We start from the raw sequence: 20,820 nt of genomic DNA, 5'->3' as shown, positions 1-20,820 counted from the left end.
GTACCGTGACATTATAAAGTGGTATATAGGTAGATATAACACTAATCTATAGCTGTAAACACATTTGAAGATACATCTGTGTGTTTAAAGTTGATTTTGACCGCCCGGGCCAAGTCGGACCCAACACAAGCCAAACACTTCTGATAGAGACTATGTTGAGAATGTAGAGGGAAAAGGGCTTCACTTTGAGCACCTTGTTTTCTTTAAGTACAGCGATCTGAGAGACTATAAAGTGGTATTTAGGTAGATATAATACTAATCTATAGATGTGAATCAATTTGATGATACATCTGTGAGGTTTAAGATGCTTTTGACAGCCCGGGCCAAGTCGGACCCAACACTTCTGACATAGATTTTCTTAAGAAAATACAGTAAAAATGCTTCACTTTGAGCACCTTGTTTTCTTTAAATACGATGTACTGTGACATTATAAAGTGGTATATAGGTAGATTTAATACTAATCTATAGATGTAAGCACATTTGAAGATACATCTGTGTGTTTATAGAAGATTTTGACCGCCCGGACCCATTCGGACCCAACACAAGCCAAACACTTCTGATAGAGAGAATGTAGAGGGAAAAGGGCTTCACTTTTGAGCACCGTGTTTGCTACTGTAATATGAGACACTAAACTGACTGATATAGGAGATTTAGCGTGCGCTTTCCGACTGTAGCGTATTTCGCACACGGGCCTGGCCGGGCCATTTCGTGTATTGCGAAAAGGGTGAAAGTGGTGTGTGCAACCCACGAGGGGGCTTTTAGGGGTTGCTTATATTGAATTTTGGGAATTTTTAAATTTGGAATAAATGCCGAAGTGGGTGGAGGAAGGAGCCGGGTGAGGTGCCGGGAGTTTGTATGTTTATTGGATTTTGGATTGGTAGATTAATGAGTTTTTAGATGCGCTTAATAAGATCTGTTTTGATTAGGAATACGCCTAAGGCCTTGAAGTTTTCTAGTTTATTTTTAGGGTTCAGTATTTTCATCTGTTGTTGCTGTTGTTGCATTAAGTGTTTAAGAGGTCGCCTTCTGCTTAGGCAATTTCGGCTGACCTGTCCCTCTTTCGGACTCCTGTGTGTGAGTACGGTACACATAAGTAGTTGTGCACAGCGGTATGGGACCGCTCCTGGCTTCTGATTGGTCGAGAGGATCACGTGACCTTTGTGACGTCACTTCCGGTCACATGACGGGACCTGCGCGTGCATCCAAGATGGCGACCCATCCGTTTCCGGTGGCGCGCGCCTCCAAGATGGCGGCGTATCCGTTTCTGGTGGCGTGCGCACCTCCAAGAGGGCTACGCCTCCGTTTCCGGTGGCGGTCGCCTCAAAGATAGCGTCGCATCCGTGTCCGGTGGCGCGCGCCTCCAAGAGGGCGTCGCCTCCGTGTCCGGTGGCGTGGGCACCTCCAAGAGGACGTTGCATCCGTTTTCCGGGGGAGGAGGAGGGAGGGAAGGGAAAAAAACAACCCAGGGAAGCGGTCGTAAAAGGTGAACAAGAAAAGAGTTTTGTTGTTGTTTTGGTTGTAAACATAGAAAAGGCGGTGGTGGTGGTGGTGGTGGAGGAAGGGAGGGAAGGAGGAGGCGGGTTCATGGTTTTGGGGTTTGAGGGTCGTCAAAGCAAAGGATAAAAGCGTTCTTTCGGGAACGTTCATGCCCACCTATGACGATCGACCTTTAGCATTCAGACGACCGTCTACCTAAAAAAATATCAAGGCTACCCAAGGAAAAAAAACCGGATCGAAATCGGACCAATCAGAAGCCTGGGTTGTCGACTGAGATAATAACATTACCACCATTGTCTCCACCATGGCAATGTGTCAGATGCCAAGGGTGTCTGCCAGTGTACGCCCATGGTACAAGGGCATGGGATGGGACTTTCCAATGCGTTTATTGCAAGACCATCTTGAAGGATACCTACATGCGTCATTTAACGCACACCAGTAGGTGTCCTGTAAGACGCCAAATGACAGTCCGCCCGTGCCTTTGTACCGTTGCGTGTACGTATACGTGCATGTGAAGAAGTCATCTTCTTCAAAACGGCCCTTTTCAGGGCCACCCATCTCTCCCGAAAGAACGCTTTCACCCTTTGCTTTGACGACCCTCAAACCCCAAAACCATGAACCCGCCTGCTCCTTCCCTTCCTCCACCACCACCACCACCACCACCTTTTCTATGTTTAGAACAACAACAACAACAACAACAACAAAACTCTTTTCTTGTTCACCTTTTACGACCGCTTCCCTGGGTTGTTTTTTTTCCCTTCCCTCCCTCCTCCTCCCCCGGAAAACGGATGCAACGTCCTCTTGGAGGTGCCCACGCCACCGGACACGGAGGCGACGCCCTCTTGGAGGCGCGCGCCACCGGACACGGATGCGACGCCATCTTTGACGCGCACGCCACCGGAAACGGAGGCGTAGCCCTCTTGGAGGTGCGCACGCCACCGGAAACGGATACGCCGCCATTTTGGAGGCGCGCGCCACCGGAAACGGATGGGTCGCCATCTTGGATGCGCACGCAGGTCCCATCATGCCCTGCACGCATGCATCCTCTCGACCAATCAGAAGCCAGGAGCGGTCCCATACCGCTGTACACAACTTGGTGTTCACATAATTTCTGTTTTTGTATTGATATGATTTCTATTTTCTTATATTGATATGGTTTCCTTTCTATCCTTGGCTGCTCTGTTTATATACGTTCGAGTAGCTGTCCGTCTCTCAGAAATAGAGTTAGTTTGGCCTTCGCTATTGCATCTCTTGGCTTTAGGAGATCTATGACAGATAGCGGATCTAACTGCAATTCTTGTTTTAACCTAGCCCGGGCTGGGGCATGGTCTTGACATTCTAGTAACACGTGATCAATGGTTTCAGCCTGATTGCAAGATGAACAAACCTTGTCATAGTGCTTTTTGTGACCGAGTCTGAGGCATGAGATAGCAATTTCAATTTTCCTTTCATTTGAGTATGAGTTTAGCTTTTGTTGGTCCTTGGGTTGAATTTTGTATAGCCATGTGCCGATCTTACTTGCGTCCCATTGGGCTTGCCATCTCTCTGCTATGGAGGCTTTGATTTTGATTTTTATCTCTAGTTTACTAAAGGGAATAGGCTGTATATCCGCTTTTTCTAGAGCTAGTGAGTCTGCTTTTTCATTTCCATGAATATCTATGTGAGAGGGGATCCAACACAGCTCCAGCTGTTGCCCTTGGCCCGATAGTTTTGTGTATTCGTATAGAATATTGTTGACTGTGTTTGGCTTGGAGTTTGAGTTTCTGCCACTGATGGCCTGAAGTGCACTTAGCGAGTCTGATAGGACGACCGCCTTTGCTTCCGGAAGTTCCAGTATGAGTTTGAGTGCATGATGAATTGCCTCCAATTCAGCCGTGAATACTGACTGACCATCAGGCAAGCGAACTGAAAGTGCTTGGGGTTTGGAGCTGTGGATATGGATCCCGTAACCAGCACTGTTGTTGATAGGATTCTTGGATCCATGAGTGTATATATGGGCCCAGCTGTCCCAGGTAGTTTGAATTTTAGTGATAGCTACTGATCGTAGTAGGGTTGGGTTTACTTTTTTAGTGACTTCTTATGTTAAAGCAGTGTCAACTTTGGGAGTTTTTAAAGTCCAGGGAGGGTGTAACCCTTTGTAGTGACTTTCTGGAGGCTGAATGTCATCACAATTGTGACTTCGAATGAGTTCACGTACTAATATCCCAGATGGCTTTAGTGAGGGATTTTTTCGAGCTAGGGCTTCATCTCGAGTTTTTTTGTCTTGCCATATCTTTTTAACCAAAGGCTTTGATGTTCGTCCCCAGAACGATAATATTGCCTGCTCTCTTCTTAGTTTCAATGGGAGTTCTCCCGTTTCTACTTGTAGTGCTTCTAGTGAGGTGCCTGTTGCTGCGCCCGTGGCCAGCATTAGGGCTTTGTGTTGTAATCTGTCTAGGCGCCTCAAGACAGTATTTGATGCTGAATGAAAAGCCTCACAACCATAGTCAATTTTTGATCTGATAAGAGATTTGTAGAGGTCCAGCTGAGTGATGTGCCCCAAGATGTGCCTGAAATTGCCCGTAATACGTTCAGGTCTTTTTGACATCTGTTTTCCACATATTCTATATGTTTGCGCCAAGTGAGGTGTTGATCAAGGATCACCCCAAGAAATATTGCAGATTTTTCGAATTTGATAGGTTTGCCTTTTATGGAGACATGGGGTATCATAGCATCTTTCCCCCGGCGTTTGAATAGAACTCCAACAGTTTTTTCACTTGAAAGGGTGAATCCCCATTTATTGCACCATTGATCTACTCCGTCCAGGGCTGACTGGAGTTTTTTTCTGATTTGTGAAATATCTCTGTGCTTTACCCATATTGCTCCGTCATCAGCGAATTTAGAAGTTTGGGTAGGAGAGTTGACATGGTCAAAAAGATCATTGATCATGATATTAAACAGGGTTGGGCTTATAATGCTGCCTTGTGGCGCGCCATTGTCAGTGCCATAGGATCAGATCGATTGTTCCCTATTTGAACTGATAGCGACCTGTCTTGCAGGAAGCTGTCTATGAAGTTTGCCATGTTCCCTTCTACTCCATTTTGCGCTAGTTTTGAGAGGAGTCCGTCATGCCATACCATGTCGAAGGCTTTTCTGAAGTCCAGAAGTACTGCTGCTAGGTAATGTTGGCCTTTTCTTTGTCTGTATGGGCGTTGGCTAACTTGGGAATTTTTGTGGGTTTACGCTTACCCCTGATTGCGTGTATTTTGCTCCAGACTGTTTTAGCATTTGTTTTCTCATTAAGGGATTTGCAGAAGATCTGCCATGACTCTTTTTTAGAATCGTCTATAAGTTGTCTTACTTTTGTCCTGGCTGCTCGGACTTGGGCGAAGGCTGATTTATCCCTTTTTGACCTATTTAGGGCTTTCTTTCTCACTCTCCTAGATTTTGCTATTTCCCTGTTCCACCATGGTACCTGATTTTGCCAGTTTTATGGTCTTTCTTTTAATTGATTTTTCAGCTGCGGCAATAATTGCTGAGGTGAGATTTTGGTAAAAAAGATCAGGATTATCCGAGGCAATTTCTGAGGACTTGAATGATATACATTCCTTCCTGAATTTAGGCCAATCAGCCTTTGCATAGTCCCATGTGGGCTGGGGATTGGGCTGTTCCTCTTATTGTGGAGGGCTACCTATGTAGGTGAGTATAGGACGGTGATCGCTTCCCCAAGTGTCATCATGGACTTGCCATTGGCAATGTGAGGCGAGGTTTTTGGTGGCAATTGTGAGATCAATTGAACTCCACGTGTTGTGGACTTGGTCATAATGTGTGTGACTGCCGTTGTTCAGAGTTATGCGATTGTCGTCCTCAACCCATTTCTCAACCATTTTGCCGTATTTGCATGAATCATTCCTGTCTTGCCAAAGAGGGCTGTGGGAATTAAAGTCACCAAGGATTATCCCATTTTTGCCTACTATTTGAGCTAGTCTTGTTAGCTCTTCCATGTTCGTTTCATGGGTAACCCTGTGATATTTGTTAGCTATGCGTAATTCGTTGCCATTTGCCAGTTTTAGGGAGATTACTTGGGTTTCAAGGTTTCCTACGTTTGATTCGATATTTTTGGAGGTACAGCTGTCGTGGACAAGGGTTGTTAGTCCTCCTTCCTTGTTGCCAGGCATAAGTCTTTTTCTATCTTTTCTATATTGGGTGTACCCAGGTAGTGTGAATTTGGCTTTTTCACTGAGTTTAGTCTCCTGTATTAGAATGACATGAGGCTTCATCACCTGTTTTTTGACGAGTGCAGTCAGTTCATTGCCGTGGCTCTTAAGGCCATTTGCGTTCCACTGTAGTAAAACTTACTTACTTACTTACTTACTTTGGAGATTTAACGTGAGCTTTCCGACTGATGCGTATTTCGCACACGGGCCCGGCCAGGCCATTTAATGTATTTCCGAAAGGGGCGAAAGTGGTGTGTGCAACCCAAGAGGGGTCTTTAGGGGCTGCTTATATAGAATTTTGGAAGTTTGAGATTTGGAATAGATGCCGATGGGGTTGGGGAGGAGAACTAAGGGAGCTGGGTATGGTGGATGATTGTTTGTTTATGTGATTTTGATTTGGTAGGTTATTATGGTTTTAGATGCGTTTTATTAGTTCCGTTTTTATTAAGAATACGCCTAAGGCCTTGAAGTTTTCTAGTTTATTTTGTGGGTTTAGTATTGCTTCTAGAGTGAGAGCCTTGTTTAGATTGAGGGTGGTTTGTAATGCGGTTCGATGTGTTAGGTAGTGTGTGCAGTGGATGAGTGCGTGTTCTGGGGTTTCTGGTTGTTTGCAGTGTGGGCAGTTACCTGTAGTGTGTTTTTTAAATTTTTTTAGGTGGTTATTTAGGTTGGTGTGTCCTGTTTGGAGTTTAGTGATTACTCTGTCGATTTTTTTTGATGGATGGAGAATTTTTGGTTTGGTTAGTGGTTTGCTGAGCACTCTTTTGATTTTGCTATTTGAGTTTAGATATAGGTTATGCCATTTTTTTGTGATTTTTTGTTTGTTTACACTTTTAATTTCTGATTTTGAGATGGGTAAGTTTAAGCTTATTTCTGGGATTTTAAGGGATAGTTTAGCTGCTTTATCGGCGTTTTCATTACCGTATATTCCTACGTGGGCGGGTATCCACAAGAAGGTTATTTGTTTGCCTGCTTTTGTTAGGTCGTTGGAGCTTTTAAGTATTTGATTTATTAATTTAGGTCGGTTTTTGGTATTTTTGTTTTGGAGGGCTTGTAGTCCACTTAGGGAGTCAGTAAGTATTAGGATTTTTTGGTTGTTTTTGGATTCTTGATTGTGGAGGGCTGAGGCCATGCCCATTAGTTCGGCCGTGAATATTGATTGGTTATTTGGGAGTCGGAAGGATTGTGTGGTTTTAGTTGGTTGTGTGGTATGGACTCCGAAACCCGTGTGTTTGGAGGTCGGATCTGAGGATCCGTCCGTGTAAATGTGACACCAATTTGGCCAATTTTTGTGTATGTATGCTAGTGTGGTAGTTTTAGCTATGTTTGGGTCGGTTTGTTTATTTATTTGGCTAGCTAGTGTTGTGTCTATTTTGGGTATTTTAAGTTTAGGGGTGAAGATATTTGATTGTTTGCAGTTTTGTTTAAGATTTTTAATTTGGTGTTCATTTAGGTAGTTTGTTATTCTTTGGGGTATTGGGGTAAGTAAGGGGTGTTTACGAGCTAGAGCTTGGTTTTTAGGGCTGATGTTTTGGTTTATTAAGTTTTGGATGAGAGGGTTTGATTGGGACGCGGCCCAGAAATTTAAGCTTAGCTGTTCCCTGCGTAGACTTAGTGGCATTTCTCCTGTTAAGGCCTGAAGTGAGGTGTAGGAGGTGCCATGTTGGGTGCGTGTAATGAGTTTGAGAGCCTGATATTGTATTGAGTCTAGTTTTTTTGTGCTTAGGACTTGGTTTAGGGTGTCGTATATGGCACATCCGTAGTCTATTTTAGATCTAATTAGTGATATATAGAGTGAGAGAAGGGTGTCTTTGGAGGCCCCCCAGTTTGAGCCAGTTAGGCATCTTAGCGTATTTAGATCTTTGCTACATTTAGTTATTAGATTATAGCGTCCCATGAGAGATGTTCATCGAAAATTAGTCCTAAGAATTTGGTTTGTTTTAGGAATTGGATTGGTTGGTTGTTTAGCTGGAGTTTTGGGGAGGCGGGTTTCATGTTTTTGTGTTTAAATACTATTCCTGTAGTTTTTTCCGCATTTGTCAGCCCATTGCTGTATTTTGTTTAGAGATTTGTTAAGTAGGTTTTGGGCCATGATTTTCATCTTGAGTAGGAGCCTTATTTAGATGACACTAAAGTGTTATATAGGTAGATATAATAATAGTCTATAGATGTAAAGTATGTTTTGTAATTTTAGAAGCGCTTTGACGTATATTAACACGTGTCGTGTCAGCCCTATGACATTCGCGAATATCCACTTGCAGAAAACATCCTGTGTTGGTTTAACATGAATTAGTAAAGGTTAATTAGGGATGCCAAACACGTTAATTAATGAAAGAAGAGTAGTCAAAACACTGTCATTTCCTGCCCAGGACATCACACCCCTGCACGCGAAGGTCGGTGAGAAACCTTCTCATCAAAGAAAAGACACAGTCAAGACAGTGACTTTTCGGTATGAACTCTCGGTATGTAGCTATAATTATCAGTTTATTACATTGCTGAAGATGCATTTTGATTCAAACTCAATTAAATGAGCAAAACTATACGTTTCTGGACAAATGAGATCTGCCCAGATATGCACGTTTCGTTTTATTATTCTGCAATCCATTTTTTGTATTACCCGCTGGACCGGCCTGACTTTAAGGCAATCCCGTTATTGGCTATTAACACTAGAGAATGGCCGGTTGGCCACTGAAGCTGAGCATTGTGAATGAGGTGCGGGATACTGCAGGCTGACCAGAGAGGTATCGTATAGCGGGATACAAGCCAAGTCTTATGCTGATGTCGCTAAAACATCCCATATTCATCTCAGCCTTATGGTACGGACACTGGACTCGGAAAATGAGAACATATATAGTAAATACAAAATGTCAAGGCCACAGAATAATCAGTCTCGATTATCCGATGAAACAGATTTCACTGGACGTAAAAAGCTAAATAGAATTAGAATTGTATGAATGGATCACTGAAAATCAGCTACGACACCGGGTGTCATGGGGTTAAAGGAAAATCAGAGGTTGGAGTCGGCCGAGTGAAAGGAGTCACGGTTTTGGAGATTTCACGATGAGATCATAGCCATGTGCAGAACAACCAAGGGGAAGAAGCCGGGCTAACTTTCAAAATGTGTTTATTTCTAGTGACAAGCCACTACAAAAGAGAATCGTTGAATCCAAAACAAGAGTGATCGCTAACACTGTGGTGATGGATGTTTGTGTTTGTCAGGGAACAGAATACAGAGTCGCCCGAGACAACAACCATGATAGCAAAGACGGCGACAACCACAACCGAGACGATAGGCGACGACACCGAGGCTGCAGCCCTGCTCCAGATACCGCTACGATGATAAGACAGTTCATCGAATCAGGATCGCGGACGGCGAGGTTTCAGAGACCAAGGTCGTCGTCACTAGGCCAGATGTGCGTTTATTCATGGGAAAGCGACAATTCGTCTGACAATCTTATTCCGAGAAAAGCGTGTGTTGACACTTTTGGAGTATTTGTTTTGGGGAGAAATGCAATTAAAATCAGAGAATATTGCTCGAGGCATTCTGTCACAAATATATAGTTTTAGAAATGACAACATTGCATACATGTGTAGCTAATGTGGACTTTGATGGATTTCATTGAAGTTGTTGATTTGTTACTATACAGAAATATTGTTGATAATGTTGTTTATAAAAATACATAAATCATGGTCGTTTATTTGCTAGTTTCTTAGTTAATGGCATATAATGCGCTCCGGTGGGTTCTGTTGATGCACAAGCAGTGACGAATCTTGACCATGCTATTTTAACGATGTGTCTTACACGTCATCGGGGGCACGGGTGGCCCAGTCTTCTAAGGCGCCGCGATTCGCTGTGCAGAGTTGCGTCCCAGAAACCTATGATTGTGTGTTCGAATCCTAGTTCGCCCCGATTATGTTTCTAGGTTTGTGAGCACCATACCCATGCTCCTGGGTTTCACTGAAGTGGTAAACGTCCTAGACCTGCATCACTTTGGGCTTTCCTCAAACATTAAGCTGACACGCCGCAATACAACTGGAATACTGTTAAAAGCGGCGTTAAGCCCAACTCACTCACTGTAACATTTCATCAATGCAGTGTTAGTTTGTCACGGAGACAGATACATATGATACATACTCACTAACACATCACATGTCCCTTAGGACTTTCTATCATCTGAGGTTAGTAGTACTACAACCCAGGACTTTATAGTGAGTGGGTGATTTTGTGCCGCTTTTAGCAATATTCCAGCAATATCACGGCGGAGGACACCAGAAATGGGCTTCACACATTGTACCCATGACGGGAATCGAACCCGGGTCTTCGGCGTGACGAGTGAACGCTTTAACCACTAGGCTACTCCACCGCCCCTGACACTGAAACATGCAGAATGATGTGGATTTGAACTCCTTACTTTTCCTCCTTGAGAGCTCCAGCGTTGAACTCATTCTTCAGCTCTCCTGCCTCAAACAACAGCAGTCTGCCGGTGTCGGTGCCGACCACCACCCTCTCCTCCGACACCCAGGCATGACACAGGAAGTTCTGTGGCTCCATCTTCTGGAAGGGGAAGGGCTTGAGGTTGCCCTCGCTGTAGCGGAAGTGACGGAAGATTCCATTGCCATGACACAGGAAGTTCTGTGGCTCCGTTCCTTAACCACTAGGCTGCCCCACTGCCTCAGAACTTTACAGACAGTATGGAATCCTCAGATACGAATCAAGATGGTTAAGACTCTGCGTTTTCTAACTTTTATATTATAAAGACTGTTAAAAGGGAAATGCATGACAGACTACCAACACGGCGTATAACCATTAATTCATGTGGGTATAATAGAAAGAGAAATCTTACAGTGAAGAAACCCTGGAGGAATGAGGAGCTGATTAAATGGAATCATATGTGTAAAGCTGAAAGGGAATGGCGAAGGTGCATTTATGTGTTTGTTTGTTTGTTTGTTTGTTGTGTATGATATGGTGTAGCAAAGATGTTTCACGGGAACTCTGATATCAGTAAACGCTTCTGGATGATTGGTTATATATTGTAATATATACTGCAAGAGTATATCTCCCTCCTATCATATTTTTGTTCGGGCCTACAGCTTTTTAAATGTGCTGGTCCAAAAGGACAAAATGTTTGATAAGACGGGCACCACAAACTATCCTGTCTCACAAATACATTTACACGAACATACTTGCAAAACAAATCTTCATCGCACACAGACACACACTTGCACATAATCACACATTCTCTCACACATACGCCCATTCACACATGTTAACATTATCCTCTCACACATTCACACATTCACACATTATCGGGGGCACGGGTGGCCCAGTCGTCTAAGGCGCCGCGATTCGCTGTGCAGAGTTGCGTCCCTTGGGCACGCCAGAAACCTATGATTGTGGGTTCGAACCCCGGTTCGCCCCGATTATTTTCTAGGTTTGTAAGCACCATACCCGTGCGCGTGGGTTTCACCGAAGTGGTAAACGTCTGAGACCTGCATCACTTCGGGCTTTCCTCCCACATTAAGCTGACACGCCGCGATATAACTGGTATACTGTTAAAAGCGGCGTTAAACCAAACTCACTCACTCACACACTCTCCCATTTACACATGCAAAACACCTATCACATATACACATTTTCACCCAATTACACATCTAAACACCTCTGTCCAACATACATCAAATCATACACACAAAACACCTCTCACATGCACAGACTTAGCTTGCAACGCTATATTATCGCGGTAGTTAATTTATGATGGACCGTTTTGGCATTCGTTTTAAACCTATTAAATATGTCATACGCAAATAATTCCTTATATTTGTTCAACCTTAATGACATCAATTAGGATTGATCGATGCTGATTTTCTTTAGCGAAAAATCTTTCTTATCAGTAAACAAAGTATCTTCCATTAACCAAGCTCCTTCCCAGCACATGAAAGCGCGTGAAGGTCCGGGGTTCGATCCCCGACCGCGTCATACCAAAAGACGTTAAAAGATGGTACTTGTTGTTACCCTGTCTGGCGCTCGGCATTAAGGGGCTAAAACAAGGAGTGGTCGGTTCGGAGTATACTGTGTCTGAGTGGGGTATTCATGTTAAACTGCGGCATGGTATCTCAGTGAGCTTGCACTATAAATCGGCATCAGTCCGGACTAGTACAAGCAGCCACACAAGCACACACACGTACATGCACGTCGCTATATAAGTTCAATAATCTTGGACGCGACGTTAAACCCCATCTCACCTCACCTCACGTTTGCGACTAACGGGATTGGGTGATCAGACTCTCTGGTTTGATTGATGCATGTCATCATTTACAACTTGCGTAGATCGATGCTCGTGATGTCATTCACTGGATTGTCTTGTCCAAACTCGAATATTTACAGACCGCCGTCATATTGCTGGAATATCCCTGAGTGCGGCGTCAAACAGCAAACAAATAAACAAAAGTAAGTTGGTGTCTGAGTGGACAGTAAATTCACTAAGTTAGTAAACTTGACTAACCATTCCTGTCTGTGTTCAAACATCGGTATATGGTGGTTCACCACCAAATTAGCTGTAAATTATATTATACAGTAAACTACGGTTATAACGAACACGCTTATAACGAACTGGCCGATATAACGAACTTATTTTGTAGTCCCGTCCATGTGTTGTACATATGCTGTATATATGCTTATAACGAACTACGGTTATGTCGAACTAAAATAAGTGGTCATTTGAATTCGTAATAACCGTAGTTTACTGTACTCACTCTCAAGGTAGTGTTAATATAAGTACAAATAAGAAAAATTAAGCATTCATTTTCAGTCAAATGTTTAGACGTTTTCAGATTCCCCATTCGCTATTACATATATCTTTATCATGGTGCCTGATTAGGGCAATAAGCCATCAAATTATTTGTTGAGTAAATCAAAGTCGAACCGCGTTAACCCGAATGTACCGATATCTCGAACCTATTCTCCGGTCTCGACCGCCTCACTATATAAATGCATATAAATGTCCAGGCTCATCTCGAATTCGAGATATCTCGGAACATTGGACTCGGTCCAAACTGTGACTTTTCTATAACATTTTATACATTTATCTCGAAGTTGACATTTGCCACATTTACAGTTTTAAGAAGCGCGAATGTGCATATCATACAGCAATTAGCACTTCTTCTTGGTACCTGTTTATCTAGTACCTATCCTCACACGCCTAACACTACTGTAGGTGTACTTCTTGTAGTTCTTATTGTCCGGTAAGTGCGATCGTATCGCTATTGATCTTATTACTGTTACTTGATTAGTCTGGATTTCCATGCCCCGTTGTCTCGAATGTCCGATTATCTCGAAGTTTACAAAACGGCCCCGCTTAATTAGAGATAACGGGGTTCGACTGGTATATGGTATTTTCTGCCACTTTCACGTACAGCGACATCAATGCCAAGCCAGGGCTTAATTTCTAGACTATCTAGTCTGATATCTTTTCTAATTAAGACGCTATTTCCAATGAAGGATACTGGCATAAATAATAGATGATGTAATAATCTCTAAGGCCTGGGTGTTCTTGTTATTGACAAGATCATGTTACTGATGGTCCAATAAAAGTCAAGGAACGTTCCAAATTAGCATCAATAATTTAACAAGAATGAGGCTTTGATGTCTACAGATTAATAATTAAATGAGATTGAAAATGTCTGTCGGTCTCAGCATAAGGAGGATTTCCACTGATCCAACGCACAAAGCCAATCCTTAGAAAATATGTGAAAGTCATGAATCACTTTTATGTACATGCTGAAATGTCGAAACTAAATATTCTTTGGCGTTGACGTTTTGCATTTATTGAAAGATGAAAACATACAGTCTTATCAATTATGAAATTATTAATATCAAGTATTCCATTAACTGTTGTCACATTGTCTTGGTTTCTTGTGTTTGTTTACCTGTACGTTGTTTTACGTTTAAGGACGCATTGAGCAGTAGTCCATTTATATGGCAAACCAGTGATTGACATCATGTGTATCGGTCTACGCAATTGGTTTACACCCCAACCGTTTTTGATACTATTGCTACTTTCTGTTAATCAAATTCCTTTCAAAGTCTATGTGAGGTACAATTTTAGTTGTTGTGATTCGATAATCATTATGATATAATATTAAACATATTCCCTTTTACACAAGTGATATTTGTCGTGCATATTTGTCCTTTGACAGAAAGCAGTCCAAAGCCCCATTTAACACACAAGTTCGCATCGTTACACATACAGAAAGGTGTAAGAGTCCAAATTGGTTCCATGGAAATCGAGAAAAATTAGAAATGCAAAATATCTCCAAACAGCAAAAGGCACCACTTCAGGGTCTGTTTGGTAATGTGCAAAATGTTGTTGAAAGATATTGAACGGTTTTCGAGGTGTGCTCTGGAAACGAAATGATACCGGCCGACGGACGGACGGGCAGGCGGGGTCACGACTATGTCCACCCCAATCGATCCCATTCAATCTAGAGCTCCAAGAGTCTGCACTGGGGTCTTCAAAACAAATCCAGTCTCTGGGTGTTCTGACGCGCCTTTCTTCTCCAGGCAGCAACAGATATCACTCAAGAAATGATGATGGCCTTGACCTCTATTTCGTGGTCATGAGTAGCATTTGACTCTCTCTCTCTCTCTCTCTCTCTCTCTCTCTCTCAAAAGACTTCGCCATGATTACTACATTAAACGCCTACACAAGGCATTGCTGATAAGGATGTTATCTACTAAAATATCCTAATATTGTAAACATTGGGCAAAAGCTTAGAAGTACCCTGTCTCCAGTACTGGGCCCGAACATGCTTAATGGTTCAATCCAAAGAATACTATTAGAATATGTGACTGGTTCGGGCAAGTGTGAGATAACATGATGAAATATCTGTGGCAGGCACTCTTACCTTTAGCCCACAGGATTGGCTGAAGATGGGTGGTTCATTAGAAGGTACCATGTAAAGCGGATATGGCCTTGTCCGATATATTTTACGAGCGTTTCTTTAGATTGTGGTAACGCATTTTCATATTAAATATTAAACAAATATAAATAATTGTTGTTAAATCGGATAAAAATACTCCTCCTCGACTTTGGTTTACAGGGAAAAACAGTCAGGCAGCAGTGACTCGCTAGTAAAACATGGGGCTAACGCCCTCACGTGTACTAGCTCCGTTAGTGCTTCCCTGGTCAACCAAATCCTTGGAGTCATGTTTTATCCTTTGCGCCGCCTTGGGCATGCCAGAAACCAATGATTGTGGGTTCGAATCCCGTTTGCCCCAAGCATGTTTCTTGGTTTGGCATCATCATAAGCGTGCTCGTTGGTTTCACTTAAATGGTAAATGTCTCATACCAGGGCTTTCCTTTCACATTAAGCTAGCATGCCTTGATATAACTGGCAAACTGTCCAAGGCCCTTTTAAACCCAACTCACTCACCCCATGCCATCAAATGACAACAAAATGACTGATTCAAGGAGCTTTACTTAATATAATGTCTGTTTCACATAAACTTGGAGTTATTACACCAAAAGTATTTTTCAAATTATTTGATACTCAAATACAGCCAATTTTATTGAATGGATCTGAAGTGTGGGGTTACCGAAGATATGAATGTTTAGAAAGAATTCACCTACTGGCATGTAAAAGATTTCTTCGCGTTGGAATAGCAACACCAAATAATATGATATATGGAGAATGTGGAAGATACCCACTTTACATTAATTCGCAAATAAAGTGTTTAAAATATTGGTTTTAATATCATCCGTATGCCAGAACATCGGCTTCCGAAAAAAGCTTATAACATGCTCTTTCATTTAGATAGTATCGGTAAGGTTACATGGGTATCGCATATTAGGACACTATTATTGCCACATGGGTATGGGTATATATGGCTTAACCAATCTGTTGGTGATCAACATTTATTTCTAAATGATTTTCGTAAAATAGCAATAAATATGTTCTATCAAGGGTGGCAATGCAACTTGGAAAACAGTTCACGTTATGATTTGTACAGAACATTTAAGACTTTACTAGAGCCAGAAAAATATCTATCAGTTTTAACAAATAGTCACCTAAGAAATGTATATATTAAATACAGACTTGGCTTGTCAAAACTTATGATTAATTATGGACGGACTATATCACTTGAAAGAATACAAAGAATTTGTCCATTCTGTAACTCTGCTATAGAAGACGAAATACATTTTACCTTTGAATGTCCTTATTATGCAGAATTACGTACTAAATATATACCAGAATATTTCTTATCTAAGACGAGTAGAATAGCGTTTGTTTCTATTTTGTCATCGAATGATGCCAATGTAATGTTTAAACTGTCTTTATTTGTAAAACATGGGATGGAACTACGAAATGACATGTTGAGCGGAAATTCAGAATTTTAATTACCTTACCCTAGAAAGTCCTCATGATTATCACCGATTGTTGAATGAATGTTATATTTTTATAATTTTTGTTGTATCTCCCAATCTGTAAATTCTCACCCACTGTATTTATCTGAACTTGTATATGGGCCGATGGCCTTTGATACAATAAACGTCTTTGACTTTGACTTTGACTGATTCAAGGTGAATTACAAATGAGCAACTCCACTGACTTACCCACCTGAACTGATAAAAGAGATCAGTGAAACTGCCTCATCTGTTTCATATTTAGACTCTCCACAAGACTGCAAGACAAGATGGATTACTTCAACTTTCCAACAGCCAACTTTCCCTTTATTAAAGCCTTAGAACTTCACAGTGTTATAGGGGTAACGCTATTTTTCAGGGCATTATCATTTGCAGAAGCCCGAGGTCTTCCATTAACTGCCTGACGAAGGAGGGCTGTTGAAAAGACCGAGGGCTTCTGCAAATGATAATGACCTGAAAAATAGCGTTACCGTTATTGTAACTAAAATGGATAGAATTTGTTATCAAATAAAAATAAACAACAATATCGGTTTTGAAACATTTAGTGCAATCAACAGTGAACACGAATTTCACTGACCCACTTTTACGAATAAGGAATCGTCATAGAACAAACCAGATGACGTCACTATTGAACGTGACGTCATCTTTCCTATGATGTCACATAACAATGGGCGTGATAATGGCCCGTCGTCAAGCAATATGAGGGCATTATCAAGTTACAGTGGCCCGCTCATTTCTGATTACATGCATGCAGTTTAATGATAATTTTATCCATTTTAGCTTTAATGTAAAGCAAGACACAACTTGACAATCGGATGCCTGTGGCAACATTTATTCCATGTATATACAGTCATGTATTGTGAGGTCAGTCTTCATCAGGTCGAAATTCTCCGGCATCACCCGAAGTTAAATTCAAATGATAACCTGTCACTAAACACTGACACTATTAACAGACACACAATAATTTCTACATGAGTCTTTTAAATCTATACTTCATGCAACACGACTTGTCTTCCCATCCAAAAGAACATTCCTGGATTTGAATCCTCGCTCACAGAAATCACTAGGGGAGTTCTTCTCAGGTGGAGGAGGTTGGTCCTGTGAAAAAAACCCAACAAACATGGAAAGGATGATGATATTCTCAAGAATGATCATAAACAGTGAGTGAGTGAGTATGGCTTTATGCCGATTTTAGCAATATTCAAATCACGGCAAGGGACAGCTGAAATGGGCTTCACACATAGTACCCATGTGGGGAAGCAAACCTGGGTTTTCGGCGTGACAAGCAAACGCTTCAACCACTAGGTTACCCCACCGGCCCTGATTATAAACAGCTAAAGGTGAGAGTAGTTGGGTTTCAAGCAGTTGTCATCAATGTGATGAGATGCTGAAATTGCTGCATCATCTGATTTCATTGTAATTTGTGTACATTCACACTGTCACAAAACATATTTTCATGTCATTTAGTGCGGGTTTATGCCGCTTTTAGCAGTATCACGACGAGTGACACCAGAAATGGTTTCACACACAGCATCCATGTGGTAACTGAACACAGCATTTGGATTGTCCCCATAACCTATCCATTGGCCTACCACACCAACCTGTTGTTGTTCAACCATGTCAAAATCAAAGGTAAAATGGGGTTTAGATGTGTCCAAAATTATGCATGCGTGTGGTTTCTTGTATTAGTTTTGATTGTTGTTGAACGCCGCACTCAACAATAGTCAGCTATGTGACTGCAGTCTGTAAATAATTGAGTCTGGAACAGACAATCCAGTGATTGACATCATGAGCATCAATCTACGTAATTGCCATATGATGACATGCATCAACCAGTCAGCGAGCCTGACTGGTTGATGACATGCATAAACCAGTCAGCGAGCCTGACCACCCGATTCTGTTAGTCACCTCTTACGACAAGCATAGGTGCCTCTTACAATAAGCATGGGTACGCTGAAGACCAAGTCCAACCTGGATCTTCACGTACTCTGCTTGTACTAGTCTGGACTAATACCAGTTCCATAGTGGTGGCCCACTGAGATACCAAGCCTCTGTTTTAACATGAATACCCTCTCAAACTCAGTATATTGACCAGTCCTTGTTGGCCCCCATCATGCCAAGCGCCAGATAGGGTAACAACAGGTACCATCTTTTAACATCTTTTGATACGATGCAGCTGAGGATCAAACACTGAGGCACCGACGTGCCGCTCCCCAGGCAGACACTCTATCCACTAGACCACAGAGGCGGTATTGTTTACATGTTTACTTACACCAAAGACTGCAGGTTTGTTGGTGTAGATGTGGAAACCATTCACTCTTGTCCAATCCTGAATAAACAAGACAAATACAGAAACATAAACATGATAAAAGATGAAAGGTAAATTGACATTAATTCTTTATCTATCTAAACATGTTAAATAATTTGAAAATAATATGCTAGATGTGCTAACGTACATTCATACTGAAACATTAAAATCAGATTTAAAACTCACTACAATGTCCACGAAGCTGAAACAAGTTGAATTAAAGTTTTGATTCTATTCAAACTGAAGAGCATGAGAACCATTAAAGTCTTATCATCATTGCTGTCACTTATTCTGGTATCACAATGCACCTCAGACAACTACTACACATGACTGCCCAGCAAATATGTCCCACCCTCACTGCTGGAGAGACCATAGCACTTTACTAAATGACTGGACTGCAAGGTTAATACTGCAATAGGAGTAGCATCAGCAGCACTGTAAACACTTGACCAAGGGTAAGCACAACAGAGTCCGGGGATGGTTACCATGGTTACAGAGACTTGCATTCCAGCAATGGTTACCATGGTTACAGAGATTTGTGGTCTTACATTTGGATGGTACTTCAGTTGATAGTAAGAAACCAGTATGATGCTGTAGAAGATCAAGGTCCGAGGAACAACCAGTCTTGCCACTGTTGCAGGAAATTCACCCTGTAAAACACGAGAGAGAAATATGATCATCAGTGTACAACATTATCGGAGGGCCTGAATGCATAAGGCTTCTGGTTAGCATAGTCATGTTTCACACAAAGAACTGGATTAGGTTTAACATGTTTAGGTGAGTGAGGTGAAATACATATGTTTGTGTATGTGTGGCTGCTTGTACTAGTCCTGATTAAGCCGGTTTTATAGTTCTAGCTGCAATTTACTGACTCAGAGCAGACCAGTCCTTGTTTTATTCCCTTATTGCTGAGCACAATTCAGGGTAACAACAAGTAACATTTATCAAAACATCTTTTGCCATGCAATGGTCACCATGTAGAGACCATGTAATCAGCTGGTAATTGAAACATTTCATTATTTTACATTTAACTGGACATTCATCCTAACTATAGCCATATCAGGAGAGGCTACCAATTAATTTGGATTCATTAAGACATTTCTCATGCTTAAATAGACATATAAGGGATCCCAGATAAGGCATCTGTCAACATGTTCGATTATGAAACAATCCTGGTCGTGTATCTATTTCAGTTTTTATGGTTAAACAGAAGGAACCAATAACATAAAACAGAACAATCCTCTTAACACGGGTAATGTCATTTTGATTTACTTGTAATGATTGCATCTCAGGTAAACTTTGACGAAAGTAGCCAGTATCTTAGACATTGAGCATGATCAGTTGTGGAGGTCAAAACAGTTAAAACATGTTTGTGTAACTCGTAGTCATAATGGTGCAGTTCCTACCATTATTGGCTTCAAAGCACCGAAGATCGTATTCCATGGTGCGTTATACATTCTCTTGAAAACATTCTTCGGTTTAATTTCCTCGATTATTCTTGGTTCACGGGGAGAAAGCTCTTGGTCTTTCACCCACTGACGCCTGAGCGCACGATCAGATTGAGACATGCCATCTCCGCCCAACCTTTGACGGTCGTATGGCAAAGGCTCGATGGCGAATGGCGGATACTGGCTGCCCTTGTAGAAATTTTGTCTTTTGAGGCGTAAATCTTTTTGCCATGCCTTTTCAGGCACTGGGTCGACTGGTTTGTCCGCCATGTCGGCGATGGTGATGACCTTCAGAACAAGGGAGCTAATTTGCAATACAAGAAGTTATCTGCCCTTGGCCACAAGAGTAAGGATTTTAGGTATGCTTTAAGAGTTTTGTTATTGAAAATTGTTTGTTTTTTATGTTGCTAATGAATTCATACCAAATATCAACGTGGTGATCGAGTTAATTAAAACGGTTGTTTAACTCCTTGGGTTTTCACTCGGTACTATAACTATCAATTTGAGGATGATCTAGTGAAAAAAACCTATATTCATCTACAACATTGAAACTGAAATAGATTTTTTCACGTCACTGAAAAAGATTCTATTGATTTTCTAGAACATTGTGATTACGGCATAGTTCCTTTTCGGAAGTTTTAGGAATACATATAACATCTGACATTGTCTCCAAATCATATTTGATTGAAATCCATCTAAGTAATGACGCGAAAATTACTTCTCTAATATTTGCCAATTGGGTTGACAAATTATTAAACTCGATCTCTGTTGACACACAACTTGTCTCAAAAATCAAAATTAAATTGTTGGACGCACCACGCTTTACATTAAAAGCAAAGTCCCGCACAGCTTGGTACAACTCACGGTCAACCAAGTCACTGCATGAGCTCAAGCACCCGATTCACTAAGTCGTCTATAACCCACAATACCGATGGGGACAGTAGGTG

The 20,820-nt window shown here is 41.7% G+C and overlaps 1 protein-coding gene across 1 annotated transcript; it reads right to left on the bottom strand.

The window, feature by feature from the left end:
- Positions 1-16,919: 16,919 nt before the first annotated feature.
- LOC139479693 (uncharacterized) lies at positions 16,920-20,160 on the bottom strand. Its single transcript, XM_071262537.1, has 4 exons — positions 19,832-20,160; positions 18,974-19,075; positions 18,390-18,446; positions 16,920-17,215 (listed from the first exon to the last, which is right to left on the bottom strand). Exons 1-4 carry the CDS (start codon positions 20,141-20,143, stop codon positions 17,111-17,113), a joined length of 576 nt encoding a protein of 191 aa, XP_071118638.1. The 5' UTR covers positions 20,144-20,160; the 3' UTR covers positions 16,920-17,110.
- Positions 20,161-20,820: the final 660 nt, after the last annotated feature.

The sequence above is a fragment of the Haliotis cracherodii genome, unplaced genomic scaffold, assembly GCF_022045235.1.
Source record: "Haliotis cracherodii isolate W230 unplaced genomic scaffold, xgHalCrac1.p SCAF_4, whole genome shotgun sequence".
Classification (NCBI taxonomy): Eukaryota; Metazoa; Mollusca; class Gastropoda; order Lepetellida; family Haliotidae; genus Haliotis; species Haliotis cracherodii.
The sequence above is the reverse complement of the archived record's forward strand: the minus strand, read 5'-3'. Positions and strand labels throughout refer to the sequence as shown.